Source organism: Saimiri boliviensis, chromosome 1 (genome assembly GCF_048565385.1).
Source record: "Saimiri boliviensis isolate mSaiBol1 chromosome 1, mSaiBol1.pri, whole genome shotgun sequence".
Lineage (NCBI taxonomy): Eukaryota > Metazoa > Chordata > Mammalia > Primates > Cebidae > Saimiri > Saimiri boliviensis.
In genome coordinates, this window is record NC_133449.1 from 27,183,650 (window position 1) to 27,209,210 (window position 25,561).

Here is a 25,561-nt window from a genome sequence, read left to right on the forward strand (position 1 = left end):
TACGGCAAAGCCTGGTCTCTACTGAAAATACAAAAATTAGCTCAGCGGGCCGGGCACAGTGACTCAAGCCTGTAATCCCAGCACTTTGGGAGGCCGAGGCAGGTGGATCACAAGGTCAAGAGATCGAGACCATCCTGGTCAACATGGCGAAACCCCATCTCCACTAAAAATACAAAAAATTAGCTGGGCATGGTAGCACGTGCCTGTAATCCCAGCTACTCAGGAGGCTGAGGCAGGAGAATTGCCTGAACCCAGGAGGCAGAGGTTGCGGTGAGCCGAGATCGTGCCATTGCACTCCACCCTGGGTCACAAGAGTGAAACTCCATCTCAAAATAAATAAATAAATAAATAATAATAAAAATAGCCGGGCGCGGTGGCTCAAGCCTGTAATCCCAGTACTTTGGGAGGCCGAGGCGGGTGGATCACGAGGTCAAGAGATCGAGACCATCCTGGTCAACATGGTGAAACCCCGTCTCTACTAAAAATACAAAAAATTAGCTGGGCATGGTGGCTCTTGCCTGTAATCCCAGCTACTCAGGCGGCTGAGGCAGGAGAATTGCCTGAACCCAGGAGGCGGAGGTTGCAGTGAGCCGAGATCGCGCCATTGCATTCCAGCCTGGGTAACGAGCAAAACTCCGTCTCAAAAAAAAAAATAAATAAATAAATAATAATAATAATAAATTAGCTCAGCATGGTGATGGAAATCCATAACCCCAGGAGGCAGAGGCAAAAGAAACACTTGAATCTGGGAGAAGGAGTTTGCAGTGAGCTGAGATCGTGCCACTGTACTCCAGCCTGGGATTCAGAATGAGACTCCATCTCAAAAAAAAAAAGGGGTGGGGAGGTGGGGCAGAGGTGGTGGCTAACCCCTGTAATCTGTAATCTAAGCACTTTGGGAGGCCAAGATGGATGGATCACTTGAGGCCAGAAGTTTGAGACCAGCCTGGCCAACATGACAAGACCGGGTCTCTACTGAAAATACAAAAATTAGCTGGACATTGTGGCGTGCACCTGTAGTCACAGCTACTCAGGAGGCTGAGGCACAAGAATAACTTGAACCTGGGAGGCAGAGGTTGCAGTAAGCTGAGATTGGGCCACGGTACTTCAGTGTGAACAACAGAACAAGACTGTCTCAAAAACAAACAAAAGTAAAAAATAAATAATACAAGAATTTGATTTGAACATAATTGAACACAGTTGTGGCTATCAAAGAATATTAGGTGAATTAAGATTTAATTGGGCTATGTTTGTCTTTTTATTTCTCAATGGTCCTATTTATGTATTTGTTTATCTTAGAAGTTGACTCAGTTCCTTATGATATGACTTACAGGTATACAGCCAAATAATGTTCCCATTTAATAACTTTTTATTTTATTTATTTATTTTTTTTTTTTTTGAGACGGAGTTTCATTCTTGTTACCCAGGCTGGAGTGCAATGGCGCGATCTCGGCTCACTGCAACCTCCGCCTCCTGGGTTCAGGCAATTCTCCTGCCTCAGCCTCCTGAGTAGCTGGGATTACAGGCACGCACCACCATGCCCAGCTAATGTTTTGTATTTTTAGTAGAGACGGGGTTTCACCATGTTGACCAGGATGGTCTCGATCTCTTGACCTCGTGATACACCCACCTCAGCCTCCCAAAGTGCTGGGATTACAGGCTTGAGCCACCGCGCCCGGCCCATTTAATAACTTAAAATAAAGTACAGAAGCCTAAGGCATGAGACAATGCCCCAAGGCATCATTTCTAAACAGGGATAAGGTGTGAGGTAGGGTGATAGTTACTACCCTTCAGCCTAATGACAGGCTATCTATTTCAGAATCACCTGGAAAGATTCTGAGACATGCAGAAACCCAAGTCTCGCTGACCTTAGAATTCATATTCAGCTGATCCAGGGAGGGTCGTCGGAATGTTTTTTGGTTTTTGGTTTTTTTTGGTTTTGTTTTGTTTTTGAGACAGAGTTTCACTCTTGTTGCCCAGGCTGGAGTGCAATGGCACCATCTCAGCTCATCGCAACCTCTGCCTTCCAGGTTCAAGTGATTCTCGTGCCTCAGCCTCCTGAGTAGCTGGGATTATAGGCATGTGCCACGCCCGGCTAATTTTTTGTATTTTTAGTAGAAATGGGGTTTCTCCATGTTGGTCAGGATGGTCTTGAACTCCCAACCTCAGGTGATCCGCCTGCCTCAGCCTCCCAAAGTGCTGGGATTACAGGCTTGAGCCACTGCACCCTGTAGGAATGTGTGTTTTAAAGCACCTCAGATAATTCACAATTATCAAGACATCTAGGCTTCTCTTAGTTTGAAGTCCTACAGAAATGTAAATGCCATTTTTATTTTGTCTTCAGTTTGAAAAGAGGCTCTTTTGGAAGAAAGGATCCACACCACATCCCTAGAGAAATGATTAGATTGTTTTTAGTTGAGTTTTGTTTTGTTTTTGAGATGGAGTTTTGCTTTTGTTGCCCAGGCTGGAGTGGAATGGCTCAATCTTGGCTCACCAAAACCTCTGCCTCCCGGCTTCAAGTGATCCTCCTGCCTCAGCCTCCTGAGTAGCTGAGATTACAGGCACATGCCACCAGCCCGACTAATTTTTGTATGTTTAGTAGAGACGGCATTGTGCCGCATGGCTTGCTAGTCTGACACTGAGAAAAAAACCTTAAGAGCAGAAACCCAATAGGTTTTCTAATTGCCCTGATCTATGGGAACTAAGACCTTAAAAGATTCTAGACAGTTTTATTGGGGTATGAGTATGGCAACTCAAACCTATAATCCTAGCACTTTTGAGAGGCTGAGGTGGGAGGATTGCTTGAGCCCAGGAGTTTGAGGCTGCAATGAGCTATGATCATACCACTGCACTCCAGCCTGAGCAACAGAGCAAGATTCTGTCTCTAAAGAAAAAAAAAAGATCACTCGGCTGGGCGCAGTGGTTCATGCCTGTAATCCCAGCACTTTGGGAGGCTAAGGCGGCTGTTGGGGGGATCCCAAAGTCAGGAGTTTGAAGGACAAGCCTGACCAACATGGAGCAACCCCGTCTCTACTAAGAATGCAAAAATTAGCCAAGCATGGTACTGTGCACCTACAATCCCAGCTACTCAGGAGGCTGAGGCAGGAGAATTGCTTCAACCTGGGAGATGGAGGTTGCAATGAGCTGAGATCATGCCACTGCATACCACCCTGGGTGACAGAGCAAGACTCTGTCTCAAAAAAAAAAAAAAAAAAAAAAAAAAAGAAAAGAAAAGACGAAAGCTCATTGTGAATTTAATGATTTTCAATAAATTTACCTAGTTCTACAACCGGTATGTCACAATGCAAGTTATAGTCCAGTTGGGAGATTAGGTAGCAGGTCATCTGGGAAGCTCAGAATTAGAACAAATAGAAATGAGTAGTCTTGGCCAGGTGAAGTCGCTCCCACATGTAATCCCAGCACTTTGGGAGGCCAAGGGGGGGCGGATCACCTGAGATCAGGAGTCGGAGACCAGCCTGGCCAACATGGTGAAATGCTGTATCTACTAAAAATGCAAAAATTGGCCGGGCGCTGTGGCTCACACCTGTAATCCCAGCACTTTGGGAGGCCAAGGCAGGTGGATCACGAGGTCAAGAGATCGAGACCATCCTGGTCAACATGGTGAAACCCCATCTCTACTAAAAATACAAAAAATTAGCTGGGCATGGTGGTGCGTGCCTGTAATCCCAGCTACTCAGGAGGCTGAGGCAGGAGAATTGCCTGAACCCAGGAGGCAAAGGTTGCGGTGAGCCGAGATCGCGCCATTGCACTCCAGCCTGGGTAACAAGAGCGAAACTCCGTCTCAAAAAAAAAAAAAAAGCAAAAATTTAGTGGGTGTTATCCCAGTGACTGTAATCCCAGCGACTCAGGAGGCTGAGGCAGGAGAATCACTTGGAACTGAGAGGTGGAAGTTTCAGTGAGCCGAGACTGAGCCATTGCACTCCAGCCTGGGCAACAAGAGAAAAACTCTGTCTTATTAAAAAAAAAAAAAAAACCAGCAAAGGACCCAAATGGGCATTTCTCAAAAGAAGATATACAAATGGCTAACAGGTATATAAAAAAAGTGCTCTAATAATCAGGGAAATGCAAATTCCACAGATATTACCTTACACAAAAAACCCACAGATATTACCTCACACCTGTAAGAAAATCTGTTATAAAAAACAAAAGATGGTCAGGTGCGGTGGCTCACGCCCGGAATCCCAGCACTTTGGGAAGTTGAGGCAGGTAGATCATGAGGTCAGGAGTTCAAGACCTGCCTGGCCAAGATGGTGAAACCCGGTCTGTACAAAAAAAAATTAGCCAGGCATGATGTCGGGTGCCTGTAATTCCAGCTACTCAGGAGGCTGTGGCAGAGAATTACTTGATCTTGGGAGGCAGATGTTGCAGTGAGCCAAGATCGAGCCACTGCACTCCAGCTAGGGGGCAGAGCAAGACTCTGTCTCAAAAAAAAAAAAAAAAAAAAAAAAAAAAAAAGACAAAAGATAACAAGTATTGCTGAAGATGTGGGGAAAAGAGAACCCATAGGCCAGGTGTGGTGGCTCACACCTGTAATCCCAGCACTTCAGGAGGCTGAGGCAGGTGGATCACCTGAGGTTGGGAGTTTGAGACCAGCCTGACCAACATGGAGAAAACTCGTCTCAACTAAAAATACAAAATTAGCCAGGTGTGATGGTGCATGCCTGTAATCCCAGCTACTTGGGTAGCTGAGGCAGGAGAATCACTTGAACCTGGGAAGCTGTGGTGAGCTGAGATCTCACCATTGCACTCCAGCTTGGGCAAGAAGAGCAAAACTCTGTCACAAAAAGAAAGAAAGAAAAAGAAAAAAAAAAAGTTACTGCCATTATGGACAACAGAATGGAGAATCCTCAATAAATAAATAAATAATTTAAAAGGCTAAGAACATCACATCTTAAATTTAAATAGATATTGCCACATTGCTTTTCAAAAAAATACCAATAATACTGCCAAGAGTATGTTATGGTTTCTATTCCCCTGTATCCTTATCAACACTGAGTCATACCAACCTTTTTAACTTTGGTGATGCATTAATTTAAAAAGATATCTGGCTGGATGGGGTGGCTCACGCCTGTAATCCCAGCACTTTGGGAGGCTGAGATGGGTGGATCATCTGAGGTCTGGAGTTTGAGACCAGCCTGACTAACATGGAGAAACCCCATCTCTACTAAAAATACAAAATTAGCTGGGCATGGTGGCACATGCCTATAATCCCAGCTACTCGGGAGGCTGAGGCAGGAGAAAATTTTTATTTTTTTATTTTTTTATTTTGAGGCAGAGTTTCACTCTTGTTGCCCAGGCTAGAGTGCAATGCACCATCTCAGCTCACTGCAACGTCTGCCTCCCAGGTTCAAGCGATTCTCCTGCCTTAGCCTCCTGAGTAGCTGGGATTACAGGAGCCTGCCAGCATGCCCGGGTAATTTTTTGTATTTTTAGTAGAGATAGGGTTTCTCCATGTTAGTCTTGAACTCCAGACCTCAGGTGATTCACCCACCTTGGCCTCCCAAAGTGCTGAGATTGCAGGCGGGAGCCATTGAGGCTGGCCAAGGTATCCTGTTTTAATTTGCATTAATTTAATTATAAGTGAAGCTAAACATCTTTTTATATGTTTATTGTCCGGTTGTACTTCTTCTTCAATTTCTTGCCTATTCAGGTTTTTTGTGTATTTCTTTACTGACTTGATCTTTTTTTTTTTTTTTTTTTTTTTTTCTGGCTTGTAAGGGCTCTTTGTACATCAGTAAAGTCCTATTGTCTTCCCAATCTCTTACAATGTTAATTTCATTCTTTTGCTACAGGAATTTTACTCTCAATTTATTTTGAGTTTCTACTGCAAAGCTCTTTTTCATTCTTAATTCTGCATGATCACTTCAGCATTCGGGATTACCTAACAGCTCTCCTTTTCATAATACTGATTGATTTCATTTCTCTCTCAGTTTATCTTTATTTTTCTCCTCTATCTTTACTTTCTATTCCTCTTCCTATTAATGTACCCAAAGTTATATCCATGGTTCTGTCTATACCAGTTTCCTGCTCTGTTACTGAGGCTGGAGTGTAGTGACAGGATCATGGCTCACCACAACCTTGACCTCCCATGCTAAAACGATTCTCCTGCCTCAGCCTATTAAGCAGCTGGAACTATAGGAGCATGCCACCAGGCCTGGCTAATGAAAAAAAAAAAATTCTTTTATAGAAACAGGTTTTCACTATGTTTCCCAAGCTGGTCTAAAACTCCTCAAGTGATCCTCCCCGCTGGGCCTCCCAAAGTGCTGGGATTACAGGCAAAAACCACCATGGCCAGCTGCCTTTTTTCCTTGTTTAGATGGAGTCTTGCTCTGTCACCCAGGCTGGAGTGTAGTGGCATGATCTCAGCTCACTGCAACCTCTGTCTCCCAGGTTCAAGAGATTCTCCTGCCTCAGCCTCCCAAGTAGCTGGGCTACAGGCCTCTGCCATCATGCCTGGCTAATTTTTTTTTGTATTTTTAGTAGAGACAGGATTTCACCATACTGGCCAGGCTGGTCTTGAACTCCTGACCTTGTGATATCACCTCGGCCTCCCAAAGTGTTGGGATTACAGACATGAGCCACCACGCCTGGCTGCCAGCTTCCTTTGTTTTTTGAAATAGAGTTTCACACTGTTGCCCAGGTTCCAGTGCTGTGGCACGGTCTTGGCTCACTGCAACCTCCGCCTCCCAGGTTCAAGCGATTCTCCTGCCTCGGCCTCCCAAGTAGCTGGGATTACAGGCACCTGCCACCATACCTGGCTAATTTTTTGTATTTTTAGTAGAGACGGGGTTCACCATGTTGGCCAGGCTGGTCTTGAACTCCTGACCTTGTGATCCGCCTGTCTCAGCTTCCCAGAGTGCTGGGATTACAGGCGTGAGCCACCGTGCTTGGTCTGCCTTTTTAAAAACAGTTTATTTTTATTTTGTTTATTTATTTTTTTTTTTGAGACGGAGTTTCACTCTTGTTACCCAGGCTGGAGTGCAATGGCGCGATCTCGGCTCACCGCAACCTCTGCCTCCTGGGTTCAGGCAATTCTCCTGCCTCAACCTCCTGAGTAGCTGGGATTACAGGCACGCGCCACCATGCCCGGCTAATTTTTTGTATTTTTAGTAGAAATGGGATTTCACCATTTGGGCCAGGCTGGTTTCAAACTCCTGACCTCAAATGATCCGCCGGCCTTGCCCTCCCAATGTGCTGGGATTACAGGTGTAAACCACCATGCCCAGCCCAGAACAAAGACTGTTAACCTCAATTTCTTGAAATTGAAATGGTATCCTAAATTTGTTGGGTAAGTGCATTTTTTAAATTCAAGAGATGGCCCATAAGTTTAATCAGATTTTTAAAAAGGGGTTTGAGCCCTCTCTTCCAAAGATAAAAGAATCAAGTTAGTAAGGGCGACTTTTTTTTTTTTTTTTCTTTTTGAGATGGATTCTCACTTTGTTGCTCCAGCTGGAGCGTATTGGTGCAATTTTGGCTTGCTGCAACTTCTGCCCCCTAGGCGCAAGTGATCTTCCCACTTCAGCCTTCAAAGTAGCTTGAGACAACAGACGTGTGCTACCTAATTTTTGTACTTGTAGTAGAGATGGGGATTTCACATTGGCCAGGCTGGTCTCGAACACTTGACCTCGTGATCTGCCTACCTGGGCCTCCCAAAGTGCTGGGATTACCGTCCGTAAGATCAGGGTTTTTTTTTTTTTTTTTTTTGAGGAGTTTCGCTCTTGTTACCCAGGCTGGAGTGCGATGGCGCGATCTCGGCTCACTTCAACCTCCGCCTCCTGGGTTCAGGCAATTCTCCTGTCTCAGCCTCCTGTGTAGCAGGCACGCGCCACCTGCCCAGCTAATTTTTTGTATTTTTAGTAGAGACGGGGTTTCACCATGTTGACCAGGATGGTCTCGATTTCTTGACCTCGTGATCCACCGGCTTCAGCCTCCCAAAGTGCTGGGATTACAGGCGTGAGCCAAGGATCAGTTTTAAAAATGAATATTTTGAAGTGATGAGAAAACGAGAGGGTTTCTGCCATATGTCTTCTCCCAGTGAAATGGGATTAGAGATTCCCTTTACGGACAGTAAAATTTGGTAATTGTGACATTCCCAAGTTCTGTTGATTGATTCATCATCCTTCCTCCATCATACTCGTCTTAGGGCAGAGTGAACTTTCATCCTGAAGGCTCCGCGCTTAGTTTTCGCAGATCAATAATAGCTCACCCGGAATTTATCATCATTTCTTTCCACTTCCTCGAAACCAGTCTAAATTCTTTCCAAACATCTTCTCAACGTAGTGTTTTTTGATGAAATTTACTGTTTCGAAAGTTAAGCTCTTACCAGCTTAACTTTCGGTCAATAGTTTAATGCCTCTGATTCAGGTTTTGCATTTGTCAACTACCACTGAATGAAAATTTAAATGAGTTCGTTCTTACGAGGATCAAACAAAACGTCTGTGAAAACCTCTTACAAAGTTTCAGCAAATAGTGCTATGCAGTCACAGAGTTAACTACTAATTTTCAGTATTAGGTAATTTTTAATAGCTTTCCGGAGAACTGACGTCCTGCACACCAGTCTCGTTCCAAAATAATGCCGGCGGGGGCTGGGGGGCGCTCCTCTCGGATGGAGGCTACGTTTTTGGCTCCTTTTGTCTTTTTGGGTCATTAGAACTGTCATGGCGCCTTCAAGAAGAAGGAAGAGGCCCTCCCTGCGACCAGCAGAACCATCTGGGGCACCTGGACCCGGCGGTGGACTGGATAGAGAGACGAGCCCAGCTGGGACCGAAAACACCCACCCCTGCGAGACGTCTCGGTCTGACCCGCGCAAGGGGAGGAGAGCGGGTGGAAGCCTACCCCAGCGAGCGCCCTGCGGCAAGGCCCCGCCCACCCAGCGCGTCGCCCAATGGAAACCTGCCGACGGTGCGGCACCGCCCATCTGTTGGTTGGGACGCCGCGAGGGCGGGGCCCGCAGTTCGGTTGCGCTGTGGAGCGCAGCTGTGAGGGAGTCGCTGTGATCCCGGGCCCCGGAACCCGAGCTGAAGCTGAAGCGCAGGCTGCGGGGCGCGGAGTCGGGAGGTGAGCGCCCAGGGAAATGAGGGCCCGAGGAGGGAGGGGCTCGCGAGAGGACAGAAGGATCTGCCTCCGAAGCCCCGGACGATGGGACCCGCCAGGAGGGTGCTGAAGGCGGCCCTGTTCACTCAGTAGCCCAGGCCCGATCGGGCCCTGCCTGCTGTAGCCGAGGGGCCGCTTCGGCCCTGCAGTCTCTGCCTGGGCCTCCCCGGTCTCCCCGGCGTGGCGGCAGCGCCCCGGAATTCTGCGGGCGCAGGTCGGGAGGCCCTGGCGTTCGCTTGGAACTCTGGCTGCGAGAGGCGGGGCCCAGCGGGCGGGGGCGGGGGCGGGGGCGGCGGTGGCGGCCCCGCGGCCTGCGGAAACGCGGCGGCCTGGCTGGGCCTGCTCGCGGGGCGGCGCGCCGACTGCGCGGGGGCGTGGCCTGCGCCCCTGACTGCGCCGCCCTGCCGGCCTTTGATGAGGTGGCCGCCGCTCGCTCTCGGGTCCCCAGTCGGGTGCCCGCGCGGGCCGCCTCTGCCTTCCAGACGCCGGGCATGCGACCTGTTGGAGTGTGAATTTCTAGGGGCCGGGTTCCTCCCCCGAGCGGCTTCATTTCCGACTGGACGGTGCTGCGGGTCTCGGAGGCCCTTTGGTCCGCTCGGGGTGAAGAGAGCCAAGAGGCCCGATCCCATGAGTTCGTGCAGAGGGATTGACACGCAGAGGGGGTTCTGTCCAATAAATGAAAGTCTCGGGGAAAAACTTTACAGGACGATCTGCCTTACTCTGAAGTGAACGCACTGCACCTCTCAGGGTGACTGGAGGCGGCCAGGCGATAGATTCCCCTTACGAGCGTGAATGAGCTTTTCCATGTGTGATCTCTTTTAAACCTCTCAGCGACTCGGAGGCAAAACTCCCAGTGTCACGGAGGTTTCTTCGTCAATGGGAGGAGTGCTGGAGGATCTTGGGCACTGCCCTTGTTTCGCTTGTGTTGAAAAAATTAAGAAGGGACAAAAAGTCACAAAAAACCAGGGAGGGTATAAGCAAATTCCAAGGGCATCTATCACTGATGAAAGGTTGGTGTCTCCTGTGGTGCCCTACTGTGGGTTAGTTGTTTGTGTCCTAGGTCCAGAAGTTTCTTTGCAGTCCATAGGCTATAGCTTTCCTGTATTAGAATTCTGCTATTTCCAATTGCAGTCTGGCTGGGGATTTTACTTAGTTCAGATTCTAGACGCATTCAGTGAATGTAGCTGCTCTAGGAAGTAACTGATAGTGTCTTACCATTTGCTTAGCTACTTTTCAGAAGAAGGAACATGATCTCTAACAGAAGTTTTCTGGTAGATTACTAAAACAGGCAGATAGTAGCTTTCCTGGCTGGCTGAGTTAAATCTCTCTCCAGCGATCCTCCCACTTCAGCCTCATAAGTAACTGGGATTACAGGCATGAGCCAGCGCGCCTGGCAAATCTCTCTAGAATAAGCCAGGACCTGGAAAATAACATAGGGAAAGAATATCTTGCCAGATTTCCTCTGTAGTGCCTATTGCTCTTTGGTATTTACTAGACTGTCTTCTAATAAAAATCTTCTGAGTTGGATTAAACATAGTGTAGATTGGGGGCAGAGATGGGCACAAATGGGCATCAGAGAGTTCTAAAATGTGAGCTTTTCAAAAATTGGTGTTGATTAGAGGCTTCTGGCATTCTGAACTGACTTAGAGGAGCAGATTTACTTTCCAGGATATCGCTTTATTTTTCTTGTTTTTCTCTCTTTCTTTCTTTCTTTCTTTTTTTTTTTTTTTGAGACATAGTCTCACTCTTTCACCCAGGCTGGAGTGCAGTGGCGCCACGTGGCTCAGTGCAACCTCTGCCTTCTGAGTTCAAGTGATTCTCGTGCTTCAGCTTCCTGAATAAACTGGAATTACAGACGTGCGCCACCACACCCTGCTAATTTTTGTATTTTTTTATTTCCCAAGCTGGTCTCAAACTTCTGAGCTAACAGTCTGCCCACCACCACCTCCCAAAGTGCCGGGATTACAGGCGTGAGCCAGCTTACCCGGCCCAGGGTATCATTTTCATACTGTAGAGCACTCTCTTGAGCCTAGCACACACAGGTTCCAACTTCTTCACAGTCTTTGTTTTTAGAGATACGGAATAACATTAAGTGATTGTCTTGTGACTTTTTGTATAAGTTAATGGCATTTAACTCTTGAGAATTCCTTTTCTTCAGGTAGCCATGACCGTGAAAAAATGTTATGCTTTATAATACTTTTTCATATAAAAGTTGTACCTAGGCCGGGCGCGGTGGCTCAAGCCTGTAATCCCAGCACTTTGGGAGGCCGAGGCGGGTGGATCATGAGGTCAAGAGATCGAGACCATCCTGGTCAACAAGGTGAAACCCTATCTCTACTAAAAATACAAAAAATTAGCTGGGCATGGTGGCGCGTGCCTGTAACCCCAGCTACTCAGGAGGCTGAGGCAGGAGAATTGCCTGAACCCAGGAGGCAGAGGTTGCTGTGAGCCGAGATCATGCCATTGTGCTCCAGCCTGGGTATCAAGAGTGAAACTCCGTCTCAAAAAAAAAAAAAAAAAAACAGTTGAACAGTTGTACCTTGAGTTATTTGTAATTGTAAGAAATAGCCTATATCAGATATAATGCTCCAGAGAATGGAAGCTTCAGAGGGTTTGAGCAATGTGAATAAAATGAAAACTGGAAGTTTAAAGTCTTAGGTTTGACTTGAATTTGTGGCTGCTTGAATGTAGGCATTTATTTTGTTCACTATTGTACCTCAAGTACTTAGCCCAGTGCTTGGCCTACAATAAGTACTTAATAAATATGTGTCAAATGATTGAATGAAAAAAAAAATGTTGTTAACCAATACCTATTTGTCATACTCACATCACAGGAAAGGTGAGGTCATCAGTGATGAAGTCACTAACAACTGCCAGTCACCTGTCCCAAAGGTAGCCTCACCATGGACTAGCAGGCTTGTTCTGTGTAGAGAAGGGATGAATAGTGAATGCCAAGGTTAGTTCTAGCTGGATAAATTAGCCAAGAGTTTCAGCTGGAAAAGTTGGCTGAGGGTGCTACAGGTCTAGCAAGGCTATCTCAGTGAAACATTTTGGAGTCTGGAGTCATCTGTTCTGAATAGCGCCCACATAGCTTAATTTTTTTTTCTTTTTCTTTTTCTTTTTCTTTTTTTGAGATGGAGTCTCACTGTTTCCCAACCTGGAATGCAGTGGCATGATCTCAGCTCACTGTAACCTCTGCTTTCTGGGTTCAAGTGATTCTCCTGCCTCAGCCTCCCAAGTAGCTGGGACTACAGGTGTGTGCCACCACACTCAGCTAATTTTTATATTTTTAGTAGAGACAGGGTTTCACCATATTGGCCAGCCTGGTCTCTAACTCCTGACCTCAGATTATCCACTCGCCTTGGCCTCCCAAAGTGCTGAGATTACAGGCATGAGCCACCGTGCCTGACCACACATAGCTTAATTCTTGAGAACAGTACAAATAGGGGATACTTGGGGATTCAAAGGGAAGCCTATTGAATGAGTATTTGCCAAGAAGGAATGGAGCACCTGATTTTGCTGTTAATTTGAACCTTACTAAGTAGGGTTAGACTGCTGTAAATCTTGTGTTTGCCATTCCTGGGTGGATCATCTTCAATTAAGATAGCTCCCCCTCTAGTTAGGAGAGTAATGTTTCAGTGTTTAGGACTGATTCTGATTTTGGATTTAAAGGAAACAAAGGAGGTGTGTGTTTTCTATTTTTAATTTTTAAAAATTTTGTGTAGCCGGGTGCAGTGGCTCAAGCCTGTAATCCCAGCACTTTGGGAGGTCGAGGCGGGTGGATCATGAGGTCGAGAGATCGAGACCATCCTGGTCAACATGGTGAAACCCCGTCTCTACTAAAAATACAAAAAATTAGCTGGGCATGGTGGCTCGTGCCTGTAATCCCAGCTACTCGGGAGGCTGAGGCAGGAGAATTGCTTGAACCCAGGAGGCGGAGGTTGCGGTGAGCCGAGATCGCGCCATCGCACTCCAGCCTGGGTAACAAGAGCGAAACTCCGTCTCAAAAAAAAAAAAAAGGCCGGGCGCGGTGGCTCAAGCCTGTAATCCCAGCACTTTGGGAGGCCGAGGCGGGTGGATCACAAGGTCAAGAGATCGAGACCATCCTGGTCAACATGGTGAAACCCCGTCTCTACTAAAAATACAAAAAAATTAGCTGGGCATGGTGGTGCGTGCCTGTAATCCCAGCTACTCAGGAGGCTGAGGCAGGAGAATTGCCTGAACCCAGGAGGCGGAGGTTGCGGTGAGCCATCGCGCCATTGCACTCCAGCCTGGGTAACAAGAGCGAAACTCTGTCTCAAAAAAAAAAAAAAAAAAATTTGTGTAGAGACTGGGGTCTTGTTATGTTGTCCAGGCTGGTCTCAAATCCCTGGCCTGTTTTATTTTCTTTTGAATTCACAGATGAGATTATCAGGATTATTAAATTTTTTTTTTTTTTTTTTTGAGATAGGCTCTCTCTCTGTTGCCTAGCCAGTGGCATGACGATAGCTCTTTGCAGCCTCAAACTCCTGGGCAATCAAGCAATCCTCCCATCTCAGCCTCCTGGGTAGCTGGGACTATAGCTGTGTACCACCTTGCCTGGCTAATTTTTAAATTATTTTGTAGAGATGGGGGTCTCACTTTGTTGTCCAGGCTGGTCTCAAACTCCTGGCCTCAAGTGAACCTCTTGCCTCAGCTTCTCAAAAGTGCTGGGATTACAGGCATGAGCCATTGTGCTCAGCTGGATTACTAATTTTTTTTTTTTTTTTTTTTTAGATGGAGTCTTGCTCTGTCACCCAGGCTGGAGTGCAGTGGTGTGATCTCAGCTCACTGCAACCTCCGCCTCCCTGGTTCAAGCAATTCTCCTGCCTCAGTCTCTTGAATGGCTGGGGCTACAGGCATGCCCCACCAGACCCAGCTAATTTTTATATTTTTGGTAGAGACGGGGTTTCACCATGTTGGCCAGGCTGGTCTTGAACTCCTGACCTCAGATGATCTGCCCACCTTGGCCTCCCAAAGTGCTAGGATGACAGGTGTGAGTCATTAAGCCCAGCCTGTATTACTAAATCTTTATAGATGTATCCTGACACTCTCTGCCTTCTCCCTCTGTACTTGCCTCAACAAATGCAGGCCTGAGTTGTTTCTTCCAGCATGTCGGAGGGGGAGTCCCAGACAGTACTCAGCAGTGGCTCAGATCCAAAGGTAGAATCCTCATCTTCAGCTCCTGGACTGACATCAGTGTCACCTCCTGTGACCTCCACAACTTCAGCAGCTTCCCCAGAGGAAGAAGAAGAAAGTGAAGATGAATCTGAGATTTTGGAAGAGTCACCCTGTGGGCGCTGGCAGAAGAGGCGAGAAGAGGTAAAATGATGGTACAGTCACTCTTGGGAGACTGAATTCTGGAGAGGTGAGAACTGGAAGAGCAAAGTCTTAAAAGAGGCCGACCAAACTTCAAAAGGTTGGGGACTAGGAGGAGATGATCATATGGAGTGTTAAAATGGAGGATTTGAGAGGTAACTTTAATTCTCTTTCATTTCTTCTCAGGTGAATCAACGGAATGTACCAGGTATTGACAGTGCATACCTGGCCATGGATACAGAGGAAGGTGTAGAGGTTGTGTGGAATGAGGTACAGTTCTCTGAGCGTAAGAACTACAAGCTGCAGGAGGTAGGTGATGGTGAAAAGATGCAGCCTGGGTAATGTTGGAACACTGATGTTAAAGAGGAATTGCTGTTGGGAAGCTGCCTATGAAGAATATGTTGGGGTTAGATCATTTCTGGGGAGGGATAGGGAATGGCTTCTCAGGATTATTACAGTGATTTGTGAACTCTGCTATTCCACTGTCTCCCTCGCTCTCAGGAAAAGGTTCGTGCTGTGTTTGATAATCTGATTCAATTGGAGCATCTTAACATTGTTAAGTTTCACAAATACTGGGCTGACATTAAAGAGAACAAGGCCAGGGTAAGAATTTTTTCCCCATATTTCCTGAACTTAGTGAAAAGAGACCAGCTACATTTATTATTGTTTCTTTTACATTCAGAGATTAAAACAGGGTAGTATTGAAACAGAACGGAATCCGCTGCTATGGCAATGAGAGTAGGGCTTCAGTTGCCACCTATGCCTTTTGTGTGGCTATAGACTGGGCAGAAAATGAGTGAACTTTGCTTTCATCTTCCCGTAACTTTTATTGCTTAGTAGTTTTCATTGCCCTATTTAGTCTAAGTAAGTAAGGCTAAGAACAAAAGGAGAGAAATTTTAATAAACTTTCAAATGTAATATATGTTACAAGGGAAGGGATCATTTCTACTGTAAGGCCTTTTAGTAAGTGCTTTGCCTCCACAGGTCATTTTTATCACAGAATACATGTCATCTGGGAGTCTGAAGCAATTTCTGAAGAAGACCAAAAAGAACCACAAGACTATGAATGAAAAGGTATAGAAGGAGAGCAGACAAAGTTTTAGGAGGTTTAAAAATCATTATGTTAATAATGAAGCTGATCAGGAAGGGATGGAAAGAGCTAGTAGGAGAGAGTTAAGAGAGGGAATTACTGCTAATCCTTGTATCAAACTTTGTTCTAGGCATGGAAGCGCTGGTGCACACAAATCCTCTCTGCCCTAAGGTACGTAGTACCTGGTTAGTTTCTTACCCATATTTCCTGATTTAGCTCCTCCAAAGAGATTTCAGGGTACTACTCTTCTGTTCTTTTCTGCCTTTCCCCACTTTCTTTGAGTCATATACTGTCAAGATGAGGCCCGCTTTGGGTCTTTTAAAGGGTATATCCTAATGCCCTAACCACGACACTTATCTCCTACCTCTTTCTCCTAGTGCTTATCCAGCTATTTAAATCATCAGGTATAATGGAGATTCAGAGTGTGGGGATTATCTTTATGGTGACCAGCAGGAGACCTGGCCCTTGCTCCTCTTAACCCTTGGGTTCCCCCTGCCCTTAATTTCCCAGTGGCCCCTCTAACAGCCCAGTGCCCCCACAGCTACCTGCACTCCTGTGACCCCCCCATCATCCATGGGAACCTGACCTGTGACACCATCTTCATCCAGCACAACGGACTCATCAAGATTGGCTCTGGTGAGGGGAGGGAGAGGTTCTGGGCAGGGGAGCCTCGGGAATTTGGGAACCATGGGGGTAAGATGAAAGGAATGGGGAATAACATAGCAAAATTCTGAGGTGTGGGTTGGTGAGAAGAGAAAGGACTTTGCTAGGGGTAATTCATAGGAGAGGCCAGTTAATTAGTGGAGAGGGATAGGGTATATAATCTTACACCTTTTTGAAGGGAAACTGGAGTTAATACAGAGATACTGATAGGAGGCTGGGCAAGAGATAGGTTTGAGGTCTGATTTGAGCCCTGGGGCCAGACCCTGCCAGAGGAGGTTCCAGGCTGTGCCTGCTGTGAGTGCTTTCATTTGCTGTGTATTTGTGTGCAGTGTACAACATTTCTGTGTGCTGTGTTTGTGTATTTGTGTGTCCATTTGTCTGGGGCTTGGCTGCTCCATCGCTCACAACTTCTCTCTGTTTTCCTCCCTCCCGCTTACGGGCTGCTCTGTTCCCAACAGTCTTTCATAGGATTTTTGCTAATGGTGAGAGCTCCCTCTGCCCCTCTTGGGGCTCTGTATGTGCTCCCTCTGCTCCCTTGGCGGCTGCCCAGTGCATGCAGTCGTGGGAGCAAATCCTCTTCCCCTATCTTCCCTGCCTAATTATGCCTGCTTAGCTTCTGCCCTGCCAGCCCTCCGCCTGCTTGTCCCTCCATAACCTGCTTGTTTCCTGTGGATTCTGCCTGGCTGGCCACTTACCTTCTGGATTCATGTTCCCCTTCATCATCAGGCTAGTTCCCCAGATCATACTGTGCTCCCATATTCTTTGTGACTTTTAGTCATTGTTTATGATCCGAATGAGTCCAAATTGGGCCTGGTCCTGGTTCCTCGTTCAGCCCTGTGGCAGGCATTGTTGAAGAATAAGGGGGTAGAACAGGAATCTAAAAAGTTTTGATGGATTAAAAGTGGAACTGATTCAAGGGTATTAGCTCAATTCTGAGCTGTTTTTGAGTTTTATTCAGCAAAGGTGGGTAAGAAGGAGGCTACCTCCTGGGTTGTATGTTAATACTACTTATCCTTCTTTTTTTTTTTTTTTTTTTTTTTGAGACGGAGTTTCGCTCTTGTTACCCAGGCTGGAGTGCAATGGCACAATCTCGGCTCACCGCAACCTCCGCCTCCTGAGTTCAAGCAATTCTCCTGCCTCAGCCTCCCAAGTAGCTGGGACTACAGGCGTGTGCCACCATGCCCAGCTAATTTTTGTATTTTTAGTAGACACAGGGTTTCACCATGTTGACCAGAATGATCTCGATCTCTTGACCTCGTGATCCACCCACCTTGGCCTCCCAAAGTGCTGGGATTACAGGCATGAGCCACCGCACCTGGCCTCTTACCCTTCTTTATCCAAGTTCCTGAGGTCTCCAATTCTCCCAGATTAGGAATGGCTGCCTGTGTTTTTAGGCAGCCATTCCTAAAACCAAAACTAAAACTAAAAGCCATTCCTAAAACTAAAACCAAATGTTTTCATGTGAACAGGGATTAGATGTACCTGGGATTTAGGGAAGGTGAGTGGGGCACAAGTGAAAGTTTTTCCTTAGGCTACATTGCTCCTAGACCAGCCCGAAGCCCCTGTATATCTGTTAATTTAGTCTGGTGCTTTTGTTGCTCCTGAATTAGGGACATTAGATGAGCAGCAGTAAGCCTGAGAAAGGGGAGGTAGGTGGCATCCATGTGTGGTCTGTAGTTCAGGATGGGAAAGGGGATATGTTTGTGCCTATTGAGGTTCATCAGAAAGGAGACTTTAGGAGAGAATTTGGCTTTGGGGCCTCTCTCTGGAGTGAGACTATTCTTCGTTGATGGTGGTCAGATTGTGGGTGTCTCCCCTACTTCCCAGTGGCTCCTGACACTATCAACAATCACGTGAAGACTTGTCGAGAAGAGCAGAAGAATCTACATTTCTTTGCACCAGAGTATGGAGGTGAGCCTTCCTGGTTTCTCTGCCCTGTCCTCATCCCCCTGGTTTTGCACCTTATAACTTGAGGTACAGAGGCAATATAACTGAAACTTCTAGTTCTTCTCTACCAGCATACAAAGTATTTTTCTTTTTCTTTTCCTAAGGCATTCCTGCCAACCCCAGCCCCCATCCTCTGATTAAACAAAGCCTTCTCTGTTTTCCCTAGAAGTCACTAATGTGACAACAGCAGTGGACATCTACTCCTTCGGCATGTGTGCACTGGAGGTGAGGAGACTGGAAGGGAGGGACCCTTCTCATTTGATAAGGGGTCAAATGAGGAGATGGAAGAGGAAATGGAGGGAGGACAAGCAAGGCGCTGACTTGGAGGGAGTGATTGTGAGAGCACTGAAGTTCTTAGGTGTCTACTTTTTTTTTATTCCTTTTCCTTGAAGATGGCAGTGCTGGAGATTCAGGGCAATGGAGAGTCCTCATATGTGCCACAGGAAGCCATCAGCAGTGCCATCCAGCTTCTAGAAGACCCATTACAGAGGGTAAGGATCTTCAGGATCACTCCCTCCTCAACTGACTTTCAAATGTCTTCTGGTTTTTCTTCCTTTGTACCTACTGGACATATCCTTCTAAGAGCTAGAAAATATAAAACAGAAAGAACAAGCAAAATCTGTAAACATTTCCTTAAGAGGTGCCTACCATGTTTTCGCATACATACACATAGGTTAGGGGGTTAAGATGGATGATTATTGGGGTTAAACATTGTGTGTTGGCTGGGCACGGTGGCTCACACCTGTAATCCCAGCACTTTGAGAGGCCAAGGTGGGCAGTTCACTTGAGGTCAGGAGTTTGAGACCAGCCTGGCCAACATGGTGAAACTCTATCTCTACTAAAAATACCAAAATTAGCTGGACATGGTGGTACATGCCTGAGGTCCCACCTACTCAGGAGGCTGAGGCCAGAGAAATGCTTGAACCGGGGGGGCGCAGAGGTTGCATTGAGCCAAGAGAGAGAGACTATCTCAAAAAAAGAAAAAGAGGCCGGGCACGGTGGCTCATGCCTGTAATCCCAACACTTTGGGAGGCCGAGGCAGGCAGATCACAAGGTCAAGATATCGAGACCATCCTGGCCAACATGGTGAAACCCCATCTCTACTAAAAATACAAAATTTAGCTGGGTGTGGTGGCGCGTGCCGGTAGTCCCAGCTACTTGGGAGGCTGAGGCAGGAGAATTGTTTGAACCCAGGAAGCAGAGGTTGCTGTGAGCCGAGATCGCAAGACTGCATTCCAGCCTAGCAATGGAGCAAGACTCTGTCCCAAAAAAAATAAATAAATAAAATGTGTGTTAATTTAAATGTGTCTACATGGAGGTAAATTAATTTGATGGTTACCTCAGGCAATTGCTGTATATTCTCAGACAGCCATTTTTTTCCTTTCAGACAGCCATATATATATATATATATATATATATATATATATATATATATATTTTTTTTTTTTTTTTTTTTTTGAGGCGGAGTTTCGCTCTTGTTACCCAGGCTGGAGTGCAATGGCGCGATCTCGGCTCACCGCAACCTCCGCCTCCTGGGTTCAGGCAATTCTCCTGCCTCAGCCTCCTGAGTAGCTGGGATTACAGGCACATGCCACCATGCCCAGCTAATTTTTTGTATTTTTAGTAGAGACAGGGTTTCACCATGTTGATCAGGATGGTCTCGATCTCTCGACCTCGTGATCCACCCGCCTCGGCCTCCCAAAGTGCTGGGATTACAGGCATGAGCCACCGCGCCCGGCCCATTTTTATATTTTTAAGCAAATCAATCAATTTAAATTAAACCAGTTGTTTGGAATTTTATATTTATATAGTTAGGGACAGCACACAGAAATAATGAACCAAGATTTGAAAGACGTAAGGTTATGAATCAGTAGGTAGACTATAGTAAGTAAAGCCTGACAGGAAAGTCCAAACAAGAACAGTTTGTAACTCATTAGATAAGTATAAAGGGAACAGGGGAGAAAAGAAGGAAGACTAGTGGGAAGTCAGGAGGACAGTGTGGAATAAGTTTCTAGTTCAACATTGAGGTGGAGTATTCAAGTGAAAGATTAGGTATGTAACCCTGTTAGCCTTCAAGGTTGAAAGCAGGTTAATTGTCATGGGATGTACAGGAGGCAGAAAAGGAGGCAGAGGTGAGGCACAGTGGCTCATACTTGTAATCCCAGCACTTTGGAAGGCTGAGTTGGGAGGATCACTTGAGCTTAGGAGTTTGAGACTAGCCCAGACAACATGACAAAACCCCATTTCTATGGGAAAAAAAAAAAAAAAAAAAACACATAAAAATAATCTGGGTATGGTGGCACATGCCTGTGGTCCCAGCTACTCTGGAAGTTGAAGGGAGGATTGCTTGAGCCCAGGAGGTTGAGGCAGCAGTGAGCTGTGATTTTGCCACTATACTCCAGCCTGGGTAACACAGTAAGACCCTGTCTCAGAAAAAAGAAAGAAAGAAAATAAGGCAGAATGGTTACAGGAATCCTGGGAAATTCAGTGACTTCAGTGATTGTGAGCAAAGGAAATAGTGAATATTGATCACAGTGGGTAAGTGTGGGAAGAGAGAAGCTAAAAATTTGGCAAGGTTTAGAAAAGAAGATAGGCAATGAGTTGGCTAATAAAGCAGAGAGGTAGAAAATAAGGAAAAACTGTGAACATTAAATAAAAAAAGAAAGCTTGTGGTTGGAGAGCAGAAAAATAATTAAAACCAGAAAGGCAGTGGATGTATCTTTCATATACCTTACAGTTTTCGAAGTCCTTTCAGGTGCATTTGTCAATATATTGTTTTCTCAGCAAGTGCCAAGCCCCTGCTATGTACAAAGCCTTGTGCTAAGTAGAATGAGAGCTATAAAGATGAACACATTGCGGGGCTTGCCAGATGCCTACTCCAGTTCCTTGTTTTCTTTTCTAGGAGTTCATTCAAAAGTGCCTGCAGTCTGAGCCTGCTCGCAGACCAACAGCCAGAGAACTTCTGTTCCACCCAGCATTGTTTGAAGTGCCCTCGCTCAAACTACTTGCTGCCCACTGCATTGTGGGACACCAACGTGAGTCCTATTGGCCCTACAGGGAATATTATTCCAATCTGGAGCCCTGTAACTATCACTGGCATGCTTGCTTTCCTCTTCTGAAATTTCCAAAAGGATTCTTTTTTTTTTTTTTTTTTTTTTTTTTGAGAAAGAGTCTCACTCTGTCTCCCAGGCTGCAGTGTGCAATGGCATGCTCTTGGCTCACTGCAACCTCCGCCTCCTGGGTTCAAGCAATTCTCGTGCCTCATCATCCCGAATAACGGATTACAGGCATGTGCCACCATGCCTGGCTAAGTTTTGTATTTTTAGTAGAGACGGGGCTTTGCCATCTTGGCCAGGCTGGTCTTGAACTCCTGGCATCAAGGGATCTGTCTGCCTCAGCTTCCCAAAGAGCTAGGATTACAGGCATGAGCCACCATGCCCTGCCTCCAAAGGGATTCTCTACCCCTTTGCCTCCATGCCTTCTATGACATTTAATATGACTATTCTTCCATAACATCCCACTCCATCATGCCCTCTAGACATGATCCCAGAGAATGCTCTGGAGGAGATCACCAAAAACATGGATACCAGTGCTGTGCTGGCTGAAATCCCTGCAGGACCAGGAAGAGAACCAGTTCAGACTTTGTGAGTAACTGAGAGGGTCCGAAAGGGACAGATTGGTGACTACCACTCTTGAGGCTCTGTAAACTGTCCATTCTCTGGGAATGGTTGAATTTGCTTTTTTGCTTGCTTCCTTCTTTCCATCTCCTTTCTCTTTTCTCCTCCAGGTACTCTCAATCACCAGCTCTGGAATTAGATAAATTCCTTGAAGATGTCAGGTGAGAGCAGAGTGAGAAGGCAGGCTTTCTTGAGGAAGCAGGCAGTGTTGGGTATCCTAAGGCATTCACAGAGCTCATGTGACCTGTTTTCATCTCCCTCCAGGAATGGTATCTATCCTCTGACAGCCTTTGGGCTACCTCGGCCCCAGCAGCCACAGCAGGAGGAGGTGACATCACCTGTCGTGCCCCCCTCTGTCAAGACTCCAACACCTGAACCAGCTGAGGTGGAGACTCGCAAGGTGGGGGCTCTGGTGGAAGGGAGAGAGGACATCACAAATAAGGCTGTGTCCTTTAGAGAAAATGCTCCCTAGCAGCCATGTGCTATGGGCTGGAAAGGCGTCTTAGGTATTGGGTTTTTTACGGACAGGTCTCTAGAGTGACCCTCTCTATCCTCCTTCCCTAGGTGGTGCTGATGCAGTGCAACATTGAATCGGTGGAGGAGGGAGTCAAACACCATGTAAGGCTCAGGGCTAGGGTTGCGCAGGGCTGGTGGCTAGAGGGTAGGGAAGAGTCTCATTTTCTGACTGTCCTATTCTCCAGCTGACGCTTCTGCTGAAGCTGGAGGACAAACTGAACCGGCACCTGAGCTGTGACCTGATGCCAAGTGAGTCTCTCCTTTCCCTCAGAGGATGGAGAGTCTGTGAGCCTTACCTTTGAGGGACATATTCAGGAGTGGGGAAGACGACAAGGCAGTAGTAACACATTGACTCACAAAGAATAACTATCTTAGCCCCTACAACAGTGGGTGGATCTGACAGTTTAGCCCTAGTGGTGCTGTCTGAAGGGCCCCAGGTCCATCAGTCCTGTACTGTACTCACCCCCTCCTGTTTCTCTGTCAGATGAGAACATCCCCGAGTTGGCAGCTGAGCTGGTGCAGCTGGGCTTCATTAGTGAGGTGAGATTTCTGCCTTCATCTGACCTGGCCGCCCCAGTGCCTTCTCTTCTCTCAGCCCCTGTCTCACTGAGCTTTTCTCCCCCAGGCTGACCAGAGCCGGCTGACTTCTCTGCTAGAGGAGACCCTGAACAAGTTCAATTTTGCCAGGAACAACACCCTCAACTCAGCCGCTGTCACCGTCTCCTCTTAGAGCTCACTCGGGCCAGGCCCTGATCTGCGCTGTGGCTGTCCCTGGACGTGCTGCAGCCCTCCCGTCCCCTTCCCCTCAGTCAGTATTACCCTGTGAAGCCCCTTCCCTCCTTTATTATTCAGGAGGGCTAGGGGGCTCCCTGGTTCTGAGCATCATCCTACCCCTCCCTTCTCTTCCTCCCCTCTGCACTTTGTTTACTTGTTTTGCACAGACGTGGGCCTGGGCCTTCTCAGCAGCCGCCTTCTAGTTGGGGGCTCGTCGCTGATCTGCCGGCTCCCGCCCAGCCTGTGTGGGAAGGAGGCCCACGGGCACTGAGGGAGCCGAATTCTACAATCCCGCTGGGGCGGCCGGGGCGGGAGAGAAAGGTGGTGCTGCAGTGGTGGCCCTGGGGGGCCATTCGATTCGCCTCAGTTGCTGCTGTAATAAAAGTCTACTTTTTGCTAAAAGCGTCCTGTGTTCGAGCCTTGCCAGCCAGGGGGAGCGGGGCCGGGGCAGAGGCGGGGCCCAGGTGGGAGGGGAGCCCGAGACGGAAGTGGGGCCAAGGTTGGGGCGTGGCTGAGCCCAGGTAGAGCTGCCCCAAGGACGTTGCGGCTGACGGGATGAGGCGCTGCAGTCTCTGCGCTTTCGGTAACTTCCGGCTCCTGGCGTCTCTCGTCCTTGCCCTGGGGCCACTAGGCCTGTCCTACCGCCGCTGCGAGCCGCCTCTCCCTTCCCCGCCCGGCTCAACCCTGCCCCTCCCCCGTGCTTTGCAGACGCCGTCCGGGGCCCCCGGCGGCTCATGCGTGTGGGCCTCGCGCTGATTCTGGTGGGCCACGTGAACCTGCTGCTCGGTGCCGTGCTGCACGGCACTGTCCTGCGGCACGTGGCCAATCCCCTTGGCGCCGTCACGCCGGAGTACATCGCGGCCAATGTCATCTCCGTCGGCTCGGGGCTGCTGGTGAGCATGGCAGGCGGCCCGGGGTAGGGGCCGGGCACCCGGAGAGCCCAGCGGGCCAAAGGCTTTGTGTCTTCCATAGAGCGTTTCCGTGGGACTTGTGGCCCTCCTGGCATCCAGGAACCTTCTTCGCCCTCCACTGGTGAGAAGGGACTACCTGGAGCTTTTAACGAGTAGGCTTGATTGAGTCGGGGAAATGGGGGCTGACTGAGCTTGGTCTTTCAACGGACTGGAGAAGCCTCAAATAGAGATACTGGGTGTTTAGTTACTGGGAGAGTTAGCCAGGCCCAGGCTGCTCACCTGATCTCCTGTCCCTGCCAGCACTGGGCCCTGCTGGCACTAGCTCTGGTGAACTTGCTCTTGTCTGCTGCCTGCTCCCTGGGCCTCCTTCTTGCCGTGTCACTCACTGTGGCCAACGGCGGCCACCGCCTTATTGCTGACTGCCATCCAGGACTGCTGGATCCTCTGGTACCACTGGATGAGGGGCTGGGACATACTGACTGCCCCTTTGACCCCACAAGAATCTATGTGAGCACATTCTCTTCCTTGTGGTCTACAAAGCCTTGGTCTTGCCCTTTTAATTTCCCCTATTTGCCACACTTGCCCTACTTCCTCCTAGTCCCCATCCTTCCTTCTCACTTTTCAGGATACAGCCTTGGCTCTCTGGATCCCTTCTTTGCTCATGTCTGCAGGGGAGGCTGCTCTATCTGGTTACTGCTGTGTGGCTGCACTCACCCTACTTGGAGTTGGGCCCTACAGGAAGGAGGGACTTCAGGGGCAGGTAAGGAAGGTGAACAGGAAGGGTTCATTCCACAGAGATTGGCTGTGTTGAAAAGATGTGACTGGCCTCGTGCAGTGGCTCACTCCTGTAATCCCAGCACTTTGGGAGGCTGAAGTGAGCAGATCACTTGAGGTCAGGAGTTTGAGACCAGCATGGCCAACATGGTGAAATCTTGTCTCTATTAAAAATACAAAAATTAGTCAGGTGTGGTGACCGGCACCTGTAATCTCAGCACTTGGGAGGCTGAGGCAGGAGAACTGCTTGAACAGGGAGGTGGAGGCTGCAGTGAGCTGAGATTGCACAACTGCACTCTAGCCTGGGCAACACAGTGAGACACTGTCTCAAGAAAAAAAAAGGCTGGTGACCTATCATTCAGGGCCAGGGTGTCTAACTCCACCTTCTTTTGCAGCTAGAGGAAATGACAGAGCTTGAACCTCCTAAATGTAAAAGGCAGGAAAATGAGCAGCTGCTGGATCAAAATCAAGAGATCCGAGCATCACAGAGAAGCTGGGTTTAGGACAGGTAACGGGTCTTGAAGGTGGTGGCCTGGGTAAGACTGGGGCAGGGAAGTGCTCTTAGAACTGGGTCTAGGTCTTGCTGTGCTGCTTTCGCCTCTGACCCAGGTTGGTTCTCCACTCTGTCCAGCAGGTGCTGTTCCAAGACTCAGTCCCTAAGGGATTTTTCCCCACAAAGCAAAGGGCCCTGACCTCAGGATGAGATAAAAGAAATTGTAATAAAATAACTTTTCTTCTGCTTGATGATGATTCATTTTGGG

General features: G+C 47.7%; 3 protein-coding genes across 5 annotated transcripts in view; 2 read left to right on the forward strand and 1 right to left on the reverse strand.

Annotated features, from left to right (window-relative positions):
* Positions 1-8,962: 8,962 nt before the first annotated feature.
* NRBP1 (nuclear receptor binding protein 1) lies at positions 8,963-23,517 on the forward strand. The gene is made up of 18 exons (XM_003941546.4): positions 8,963-9,075; positions 14,221-14,451; positions 14,635-14,757; positions 14,950-15,051; positions 15,433-15,522; positions 15,669-15,709; positions 16,080-16,174; positions 18,029-18,112; positions 18,315-18,373; positions 18,541-18,639; positions 21,051-21,183; positions 21,687-21,792; positions 21,936-21,986; positions 22,090-22,225; positions 22,390-22,443; positions 22,527-22,590; positions 22,826-22,881; positions 22,967-23,517. Exons 2-18 carry the CDS (start codon positions 14,242-14,244, stop codon positions 23,069-23,071), a joined length of 1,608 nt encoding a protein of 535 aa, XP_003941595.1. The 5' UTR covers positions 8,963-9,075; positions 14,221-14,241; the 3' UTR covers positions 23,072-23,517.
* IFT172 (intraflagellar transport 172) overlaps positions 18,634-25,561 on the reverse strand; it is a 50,943-nt gene continuing 44,015 nt past the window's right edge. The window contains exon 47 of the mRNA XM_039474628.2: positions 18,634-18,733. Coding sequence (XP_039330562.1) covers positions 18,678-18,733 — 56 coding nt within the window. The 3' untranslated portion in view covers positions 18,634-18,677. The remainder of the gene's footprint in view (positions 18,734-25,561) is intronic.
* On the forward strand, positions 23,591-25,541 carry KRTCAP3 (keratinocyte associated protein 3). 3 transcript variants are annotated; one of them, XM_003941543.4, is made up of 7 exons: positions 23,591-23,698; positions 23,824-24,008; positions 24,088-24,147; positions 24,327-24,533; positions 24,652-24,786; positions 25,196-25,308; positions 25,432-25,541. In XM_003941543.4, exons 1-6 carry the CDS (start codon positions 23,671-23,673, stop codon positions 25,301-25,303), a joined length of 723 nt encoding a protein of 240 aa, XP_003941592.1. In that variant the 5' UTR covers positions 23,591-23,670; the 3' UTR covers positions 25,304-25,308; positions 25,432-25,541. The 3 variants fall into 3 exon arrangements, with proteins under 3 accessions (XP_003941592.1, XP_010350620.1, XP_074251721.1); XM_010352318.3 differs by having other exon boundaries at positions 25,435-25,541; XM_074395620.1 differs by lacking the exon at positions 25,432-25,541 and having other exon boundaries at positions 24,327-24,786; positions 25,196-25,302.